General features: G+C 34.5%; 1 protein-coding gene across 2 annotated transcripts in view; it reads left to right on the plus strand.

The window, feature by feature from the left end:
* Positions 1-8,643, plus strand: part of LOC118749306 (proton-coupled amino acid transporter-like protein pathetic) — a 202,769-nt gene extending 194,126 nt beyond the window's left edge. For both annotated transcript variants that reach the window (XM_036484103.1, XM_036484104.1), the window contains 3 exons: positions 6,812-6,955; positions 7,047-7,158; positions 7,254-8,643. In XM_036484103.1, the coding sequence (XP_036339996.1) occupies positions 6,812-6,955; positions 7,047-7,158; positions 7,254-7,436 (439 nt within the window). In that variant the 3' untranslated portion in view covers positions 7,437-8,643. The remainder of the gene's footprint in view (positions 1-6,811; positions 6,956-7,046; positions 7,159-7,253) is intronic.
* The last annotated feature ends 2,347 nt before the right edge of the window (positions 8,644-10,990 follow it).

Raw genomic sequence — 10,990 nt, forward strand, 5'->3', positions numbered from 1 at the left:
TTTTTTAAACACGTGGCAACCCATTTCTATTGATAACCATCTTTTAATAATTCATTTATTGGGAAAACCTCAAATATATCAAAAATAGTATAAGTTGTCAAACTAAAGATTTTTTAAAATTCTTTCGTTTCACGTAATATTTCATATAGATTGGGTATAGCTTCAAAATATTTCCAAACTACTACCTTCTTAAACCTTTTTTGTCTGACACGCATATAGTGATACCTTATTCACTTACCAAATTCTTTTAATTGAAATTGAATTAGATTTTTTAAACATGTGGCAACCCTCCTACACGTAAGTAAGATATAAAGCAAACCCGTCTCGGTTGATACCCATATTGTAACAATTGATTTATTTTTTTTTAAATAATTTCTAATTTCTTAACAGGTGGCAACTCTTTTTGAAAAAGTAAAACCTTATTGCACATCTACAGCCCAAGCCCTTTAAATTGACACCTCATTTTTGGAAATCGAAAGAACGGTGTAGATCTGCTGACCTGGACAAAAATCCCTTCGCATATTATATATATAGATATACTGGGTCCTCCGTTTTTTTCGGGTCACAATTCGAGCATGCTTTCCTCACTTCTAGCCGTTCCTCGGCCATGCTGGTACGTGGAAGTTCTGGTAAACTGATTTCTCCATTGTGACGGAATATACGACGATGATGGTTCAATTGTACTTTTTTGGTAGATTTTGGAAGCCAAAAGTACTTTGGTACTACATTGACATTTTTGATACATTTTTGTCAAAATACGGTACTGCAGCTCAATTATGTCGAAATACCACACTCTATTTACTTGGAAATTTGAATTTTTGTGCATAAAAACGAAACTCTTACTTAAATAAAAAAAAGTTGCTGTCATAATAGGTCTATTCATAAAATTTTCCAGTAAGTACTAGCAGCCAGAGAATAAAATAATCATAGCGAGTAAAATTGAGGGGAAGACTAAAATATCAGAAAAAGTTATTGAACGCAAAACCAGAAAAAATGTGCAACATACGCCATTCTGACTTTCTGTTTGGAATTTTTTTACTATTGAATACCTTTGTATAAGAAAAATGTTTTTAACATATAAATGAATTATCTCGGAATGAATAAGTTTTTTTCTAACAAATATTTTTGATACCACATTATGACGCGTTCAAAAATAAAAGAATCTCCTCTAAGCACCCTTCCTTGTTTCACAAAAATTAAGTAGATATAGCTACAAATGTGCCATTAAAATTATCTCATTTTCGTTTTAACGATCAACTGACAAATTCGGTCAGAGCCTTTTAGCATTATTATCTATTTTGGTATATTTCTGGGAAAAATATGACGCACGGAAATTAGAAAATTAGAGCTTAATAATAAATTAACTAAACTAAACTTTTATTCTTTTCTTTTTTTTATTCACGAACACATGTTTGTGGTCAAAAGACTTTTTACTTGTAAGTTTTCGCAGGTAAAATTTTTTCTAGCAGAAAAGGGCAGATTTCAGCGTCATCAGCACTTAGGTAATAAGTATAACTTGTATGGTATTGTTGATTACCTTGGCGTTTGGTGGCCTTTTCCAACAATTGATTTGCACTTATGTTTTCCACCTTCGACACGCCACGTTTTATATCATGATTTTTATACAGAAAATCTAAAAACATGTATATGTAACTATGTATGTATGGTCCTTTAAATGTTGGTACTTTCTCGGCTTATTTAGTACACTTTTTTTGGCCATTTGGTACAAAATTAATAAACTCATTTATCATCCCTGCTGTAGATGTGGTCTTATCAGCTGTTGAGCCAGTATCTTCATAAATTTGAATCTGGTTTCTGCTCTTTGCGGTTTCGCGTATCCGCCTACAACATAACTATTCGAGGCCGAAATATCAAGTAATCTTTAAAAAATTGCCAATGGCCATCTGCGAGTGCGGCAACCTGTTGATCGAGTAAATCACCACCAACTTGGTTTGGTTATAATATAGTATAAGATCTGGTTTCTTCGTAGTTTCATCAACATTTGGTGTACGGTACATGCTTCAGATGGTGATGACTGCTGTATTATTATTTGGGACATACGATGAAAGAGTTATATCACTGGTAAATCCAAAAACAGTTGAATTTACGCTCCTTTGACGTGAAGGCAAAAATTCGTTGGGAATTTCTCTATGATTTTTTCTCATTGTACCCACAAGTGTCAACTGCTTCTTTTTTAACAACTGTATGAGCTCCAGAGAAGTGAACCAGTTGTCAGCAGTAACATTTCGGCTGGAACCCTAAATGGGAGAAATGAGGCGCATCACGGCCAGAGTAGGTTTTCTTAGACGCTGAAATTCAATTGGAAAATTTAGGCCATCCGAATCTTCTCCTAAGTAAATATACGCATTCCAGGCGGCGATGAAATTGCTCAAGTAAACGTAAACAAAGCCGAATGGGAGGATAAAATAAACAGTAAAATAGTAAATTTTCTCAATAATCAATTTTGCGACAGGAAACGTGGTTTTATAGTGTTAAATTGCAAAATATATGATTTATAAAAAGAATTCATAGCAAAAATGTTAAAAAAGGCGATTTTTATGAAAATATTAGCAAATTTAGGTGCATCTAAAGTTTCTGCGCGTTGTTTACTTTTACTTGAGAATTGTCAAAATCGGTAAATTTCAAGTAGCGGTTTCTGGAACGTGCAACATTTGTTCGCTACATCGTGATGTAATAAAAGGAAAAGCTGGCAGCACTCCGCAAGGTTGCAGAAATCTCTTAAAATATGTTCGAAAAATATCTTGATATGGAAAAGCACTGAAAAAAGTGCCAAAACTTCAAACTTCAATCTTTCATTTTATTACACTAAAATAAAAATTTTTTTAGTCTTATTAAAAAGTTTGCAATTTAGGTGACACCTTGCAGTTTTTCTTAAGTTTTGTACAAAGTTTGATCTAAAGCCTGAGATCTACCACATTTTTATTTAAATCTACCACATTTTTTCCAGATTCTACCACACAGATTTTTTTCAAGTGCGATCACTGTGCACAACTGCCGATTAGAGCTGCAAATATATCGATGTCAGTATCGATATATCGAGTAATTGTTTTTTTTTTTTTGCAGACATCGATATTTTTTTCCGATTTCAAGTATGGCTTAGCCATATTCTCATTACTTATTTTTGCGCCAAACAACATCGGTGACTGATTTAATAGACTACAAATCTGCATATAAATTTTTTTAATAGAAATTGTCATTAAAAAGTTCGCAATTTTTAAGAAATATTTTTGATTGTTTTTCTAATTTTTGCACAAATTTTGCAATTTAGGTGTATATGGCTTTTGTTAGAGATTGAGCTATACTTTTATAAAAAAGTAACGAAAAGAATATAGAATGAAAAATCATTGCGAATACTGTGATAATATCACTGTGTGATTTTGAGTGTGGGTCACTGTTCATACATACATATCTTTGTTCGTATGGAAAAGTAGCTTATGTCGAATGACTGGCTTTAGAATAATGCGGAATTCCACTTATTCTTTAAACCAGAAGAAATTTTTCGATGAGACTTAATAAGAATATTGACATGTTAGTATGGGAACTATTTCTTGCACGTTTATTTGCCAAACGTTGTTCAACGGCTCAGTGCCTGCGAGTCATTCGCAATCGTATGCTGCGAATGCCGATTTATACTAAACCCAGCCCTTCGACATAAGCTACTTTTCCATACGAACACAGATATGTACCTCATATATGTAATAAAATTTTCTGTTGGTAAATGGTTCTATTCATTTTTTGAATGAGTAGTTTTTCAGTGTATAACTAAAAATTAACGATATATATCGAGTTTTTGTCTCTTAAATATCGAAAATATCGAGTACGGCGAATATCGATACTTTTGCAGCTCTACTGCCGATGAAAAAACGCTGGGCATTGATGAAAGAGTTAAAGAGCTCGGAAATGGGTGCAGCGAATCGTTCTCTCTGCGAACTTTTCTTGTCCCTGCATCATCAAAACGAAGAGTTTTTATTAAGACTTCGATTCTATTTTCGATCATAATGCAACGGTAAATTTCGCTTCCGGTACCGTCACTACTATACTATGACGTGTAGTGTTCATGGTTCTCTTTGAAATTAACAGTACAAAATAGGAGCCTTATAAAAGCTTTGAGTTTTATAAGATCCAAATCTTGAACACTTCTGTCTGATTTTCTAGAGTTGCCGGGTAGTAAACCCTTTTGCCATCGAAATTTCGTTCTACTGCAAGAATCCATTACTCAATTTTAAGACTTTTCAGAACTTTTGTGCAAAATTTTCGACTTTCTGTTTGATTTTCTAGAGTCGGCGGATAGTAAAACCCTTTGCCATCGAAATTTCTTACAACTACAAGTATCCATGACTCACTTTCAAAACTTTTCAGAACCTTTGTGCAAAATGTTCGAATTTCTGTTTAATTTTCTAGAGCTGGCGGGTCGTAAAACCTTTTTTCATCCAAATTTCATTCAACTACATGGATTCATGACTCACTTTCAAGACTTTTCAGAACTTTTGTGCACAATTTTAGAGTTTCTGTTTGATATTCTAGATTCCATCGAAATTTCTTAAAACTAGAAGTATCCACGACTCTCAAGACTTTTCAGAACTTTTGTGCAATATTTTCGACTTTTTTTATTAAGTTCGAATCTATTTTTGCTCATAATGCAACGGTAAATTTCTCTTCCCGTACCGTCACTGCTATACCATGACGTGTAGTGTTCACGATTCTCTTTGAAAACAGCAGTATAAAATAGGAACTCTATAAAAGCTTTGAGTTCTATAAGATCCGAATCTTGAACACAGGTTTCTTTTTTGTAATTTGGTCGAATTTCCTGAATTTTTTATTAATATGTATGCATGACAATTTTATTCAGTATTGCGTCTGTAAAAAATTTCTGTCCAATTTCCAATGCATTAGGTGAGGAATTTAGTTCATTCTGATATTCTGGCTTTATACCCTCTCTTTCTTGCACTATATTATGAGACAAAGTTCTCGACCGTAGGGTCGGCGGGACAGTAGACCAACGAAAGTGATTCTTACCGAAATAATTCCTCTTCCTAAAATTCGATCTCAATTCTGATAATGGTAAGTCGTCTTCCAATGAAGTTTGTCTACCTTCAGGTAAAACTGGAGACTGATGTGGCATATTCCAATTTTCATGTTCAGACAGCTCTTCATCACCCTAGATTTCAGAATCGGATTCACAGCCTTCCTCCGGCATTTGCTGTGGTCCAAAATCTGACTCAACATCACCGCATTCATCATCATCACGGATTTGGCAAATATTCTACATCTGAAAATTCTTCTTCTTCTTCTTGGAATTCACCTTTCGATAAGCGCGTAATTAAAAGCCATTTTTCGCTAAAAGAATAAAAATCACTACTCACTAAAAAAAAAATCACATAACCGAATACCACCCGTGTCAGGGACGGTCAATGGTAGTTTTTTACTTACCAATTACAAACGCACGCACGTGTGATGTTGTCGAGCAGGTACGCGGTACTTAATTATGCAGGAAAGGTACATGGTAGAACACGTTTGTACAATACACACCCGCTAATATATTTACGACTTTAAATTTGAATGTGTCTGTGAGACAGGGGTTAAGGGTTAACATACAAAATTTCAGTATTACCAAAACGTGTGGTAAAGCTAAAGCAATAATTTGTTACTTGATGAGGTGTGGTAAGGTTAGATTAAGGTGGTTGCCCCAAACAGGGGCACATTTCGACCATCTCTTTTCTCGATGAGACCAACTTGAGGGTGCCTTTCCTGGCCAACTCATACACAGCGCAATTGCCGGCGATATCACCTTGTCCAGGTATACATATGTATACATAACTCTGGTAAGGAAAACTTTAGAGGCAATTGAAAGAGAGGTTAGCCATTCCTCTACTAGCTTTGAGCGCACAGTATATGACTAGATGTTTACTACAATCGACTACTTCCTCAATGGAAACCTAAACTTTAGATTGACGAAGAGCTCACTGCACAAAACATTGGCCTAACGATCCTTCCGTTAATTCTCATCCTTCCTGGTAGAAGTTTATCAGTGCTTCCTAATAGCGACTGCTCCATCTCCTCCATTCCAAGAGAAGAAATGACCCGTGAACGAGGTCATTAGTGATAGCTTAGGCATGCAGTGAACGGTGTTATCAGGCATAAAGTCGAAGCCCTAGAGAGGTTTCTTTATGTTGAAAATTTGAGGTAATACACTTTTGGAGAACATGTGCGGCATATTTGTACTTCTGCATCGCACTATGTACATGAATGCTGAGTCTGAGGGCTGGTTTCTCCAACTCAACTTAATTAGTTTAGCCATTTTTTGGACTTAAGCCAAAAGTTAGACTACCTTTTATTCAGCTTATTCTTTACTAAGTCCAAAAAATTGGCTAAACTAAGTTAAGTTGAGTTGGAGAAACCAGCCCTGAAACTTTTGAGCGGGGGTATCTTTTTTGATGCGGATGGATCTGAATATGTGAATGTATGTATGTATACATACATATCAGAAGTGTAGATTATTTTAATGTGATCTGGAATCTCGAAATCATGACATTTACTTGTATATTTCTTTTTTATTTCATATCTGATACTTTATCTCATTTAATATCCATTTTCATAGTTAGCATTTTATGAAAAGTAAAAGAAAAAGGCTAAAAGACTTTTAAGAAGAAACAAGAATCTAAACAAGAATTTTCCGGCTAAGCCTAAATAGAAGATAAATCGAACTGGAAAGACTGCAACACTGAAAATATGCTAAAAACTAAAGAACTCGATCATTTACGTTTGTACATATTTGCATTTATTGTTTTAGGCCTGCGCAAGCTGTCAAGGTGTTGATCGCTTTGGCCGTGTACTGCACATTCGGTCTACAGTTCTATGTATGTCTTGAAATTGTCTGGGATGGTATCAAAGATAAATGCACGAAGCGACCAGTATTTGTAAATTATGTGTTAAGGTGTGTTTTGAATAACTAAGTTTGGTTATTATATTGAAACAAATTTAAAATAGCATATGACCTTGAGCTACATCTTTATATTCAATTACAGAACCGTACTCGTCACTGCCGCCGTTGTGTTGGCCGTTTCAGTGCCAACCATCGCTCCATTCATGGGACTAATTGGTGCCTTCTGCTTTTCCATACTTGGACTTATATTCCCTGTAAGTATATTTTAACCTTTTTAGCAAGCGATTGCTTTATCATTAAAAATTATAATGGGAGATATTCACATGAATTATATAAATATCCATTTCAGGTGCTGATCGAGCTAATCACCCATTGGGACACCGGCTTCGGCCCATTTAACTGGATCCTCTGGAAGAATGTCGTCATTGGATTTTGCGGTATTGCAGCACTCATTTTTGGATCTATGAGTGCTATAAATGACATTGTGAAAATGTATACATCAAGCCCTACGGCAGGCGAAAGCAGCACATAGAAGCTACAGCATTATTACTGGCTCAATAGCACCGAAAATCAGAGAGCGCTTTGATATATGAAGTCGCACCGCAACCCACTATGTCGCTACACCGTTGGATAATTTCATTGGATTTTAATTTTAGTACTAAGTAAAAGTACATAATTGATATAACTGTCTCTAGTATCTCTATACACATACATACATACAACGTGTTCTGTAAATATACGTGTATGTATGTATGTACATATATGAATAGTCTAGGCTGAAAAATTAGGGGAAAATATTTTTTAGATATACTAATAGCGAAACCGTGTATTAAAAAAGTGCCTCTTTGTAAAATGTAAATTTTTATTAAGTTTAAAACAGAAATGTATATCACTCAAACAACTTTTGCTTTAATAGATAATATGTGCATTCATAACGGTATTAAGTACCAAATATTCTCGTTGTGATTGCGCTTTGTATATACATATGTAAATGTAGCTAACATTTCCAATTGTTGATTGAAAGTTTTAGAGAAACTGCTGATTTTAGAGCGTATCATTTTAGGTTGCTGATGGCTCATTCAACATAGTTGTGTACATATTTATATATAAATGAATCCATGTAAAATGTAGGCCCTTATTCATTAGCTTTTAATGTTTTAAAGTTTTTTTAGTAATACTAAATAAGTAGTACTTCAAAATATTGTATTTTTACATTTTTCGCTTTTGGAAAAATTCACTACATACTTATGTAGTATTTGACATCAGTAGGCCATCCATTTTTAATTACTCAAAATCGATTTATGTAATTAAAAGTTTATTGTATGAAGAATAATTATGAAAATCAAGTAAAGAGGTTCTAAATATTAAATACAGTATATTACTTTAGGTTTTATGGGCTTAGAAAATAACAGACTTTCAAAATATTTCTTCATTATGCAGCTTAAATTGGGATGAAAAAATATCAACGTGCCCATAAAAACGTTGGCGCATAATTTTTATGACTATGGTTGCATTTAAACAAATACTCGCGAATACATTAATAGTCAATGAAGGGAATCTTTACTTAGCATTATATTTACATGGTCAATTTGCAGACATGGATACCAGACCCTCCATTTGTCTCCGGTAATAAATACTTATGTATGTATGTACATATAACATGCATGTGTTTGTACATAATCACATGTTATGTGGTTATATAAATCCAACCGAATTCAAAAATAAAGAATTATACTATTTTTGATGCGTTTTTAATAAACCTTTACCAAGAAGTTACTAAAAGGTTGTTTAAATTTAAGACTAACTCGTTTATAAAAGCAGTTTAATTACGGAACACAAATGAAGAAATCTCCGGTTTTTCCAGGCAAGGCATTTTAGTCTTACTGACAATGCACCTTACTGCAATTCACCTATGATGGCTTTCAAAAACCTGCTGTTAAGTAGAATTAGAAAAGGTAAATCAGGTTAGGTAGAACTGGCTGGGCTAGTAAAAGCCTCACATAGGCAGATTTTTTTGTCCATATGTTACCAGAAAAAGCGACCATTCCCACGACAGCCGATTCTACGTATCGGAATGACTCAGGTTTTACCCGACCAAGGGCTATTTTAAACCTAATTTGAATGTATTTCACATGGTGGAATATTAACAAGGTGTTGTCAGTAGCGACGTGTTTGTTGTGATTTTGACAAGATCGGCATGCTTATTTTCAGTGCTGCCGATCTTAATTTTTATACTACTATTCGTTGGGAAATAGTATCTAAAATACTCCATTTTAATAATTCGTTTTATCGTGATTTTTAAAGAACTTGGTGTTTTCAGAACAATACTAATATTTAAAATTGCTGGGTTATATAACTTTTGTCCTCAAAAAGTAGAAAAATAAAAGATATCGTGGTTATCAATGAAAAAAAACGTACACAAAAATCGTATGGAAAGGCGATTTTTTATATTAAATAACTTATGCTGCATTGTCATAATATTGAGCCAAATGAACTACTGATACACTAGAATAGAGTGGCTGCATGGTTAAATTAGGAACTCGCTTATATTATCGATATTTATGTGTTTTAATCTATTTAGAAAATCATTTACAGTCTTATAGGAAATTGTCTCATTTTACTTTTTTAAAGTTACAATATATATGCAAGCTGTGTGGAGCAATACAAACATATATTCAAGTTTATAAGCCATTATACATTATACATTTTTCTACATTTAATTTGAAATAGTATGCACCAACGCACAGTGGCCAATTTTTCGAAAAAGCTGGCCAAAAGTCGAAGCGTGATACAATTGTAATCAAACCTTGTGTATTCGTCTTTATTTTGGTTGCTGGTTTTAAATTTCACCACATAATTTCGAAATTCAAAATGGCGGATCCATAATGGCTGCTGTGTTCGCTTAAAATAATCAGATTTTTAGCAAAACTAAGGTAGTTAAGTAAAAAAGGTCAAGTTTTTTGTAATAAAGTCGCCTTTTGTAAGGCAATGGCAAACCCCCAGGTGTATTCAGCCACGAAGAACAGCTTCTCATAAAAATAAAATCCCCGTTCGGATTTGGCGAAAAACTGTTGGTCCCGCTTTGTGCGCCAACATCAAGGCGCAATCCACAAGTCGGAAGAGAAGCTCGGACAAACACTAACGAGGTCTTAATGTTTGTTTCTAAAAATCTTGATGTTCAATTTACACGGGAACTGCGGGATTTTGAATGAATCAATAAACAAGACATACATATTTGTTGGTACAGGAATATATTTTTAAGATAACAATTTTATACACCGTCAGACTCGCAGACATCTCAAGTATTCAAGCTCATGGGCGTAGCCAGGTAGGGGCAGGGTGCTCGACCTCCCCCCCTAACTTTCAAATATTCCTTATATATATAACCCTGAAATGCCAGCTTAATAAGGTCGAGCCCTCTCCTCCCACCTCAATTTCATTCTGGCTACGCGGATGTCCAAGCTCGTATCCATATCCAATTCCGCATCCGCATTTTACAACAGTTGATAGTAATTTAATGGCATCTGACGACAGTTTATGATTTTGTTTTGGTGGGTTTAAACGTAAACTTGAAATGACAGGGGCCGAGGATACAAGCAGCCGATATTGTTTAATGTCCTTATTCCTTGACTCTTGGGTTTCTTCGGAAAGTTACCCAATTGGCAGGGGTGCCCATTCAATAATAAGAGGCCCATAGATGAGCACTCTAATATATAGTACTACTAGTAAAACATCCAATCTTTAAAACATCAAAATCTTGACAGAAATATTTTTTTCATAATTTAAATCTTTTAAACAAAAAAATTAAGAATCGCGTATAAAAACTGATGTCCAAACTACAGTGGCGGCTTGTGGCAGGTGGTTTTAACCAAGGTGGATGGGAAAAACTTCAATATATATGAAAAAGAAAATTAGACCGCCCATCTCTACCACTCTCGTAACTATTTTCCTAGTCCATCACAATGAGTCAGGGTTCGTATTTGCACACACATGTGCAGCACATCCTAACATTTTAAGCTCACACACGTGTGCTGTGCATATAAAAAATTAAAAATTTGCTCACATTACATGTGTGTGCCGTTTGGT

Source organism: Rhagoletis pomonella, unplaced genomic scaffold, assembly GCF_013731165.1.
Source record: "Rhagoletis pomonella isolate Grant_MI unplaced genomic scaffold, Rhpom_1.0 Rhpom_scaffold_00014, whole genome shotgun sequence".
Classification (NCBI taxonomy): domain Eukaryota; kingdom Metazoa; phylum Arthropoda; class Insecta; order Diptera; family Tephritidae; genus Rhagoletis; species Rhagoletis pomonella.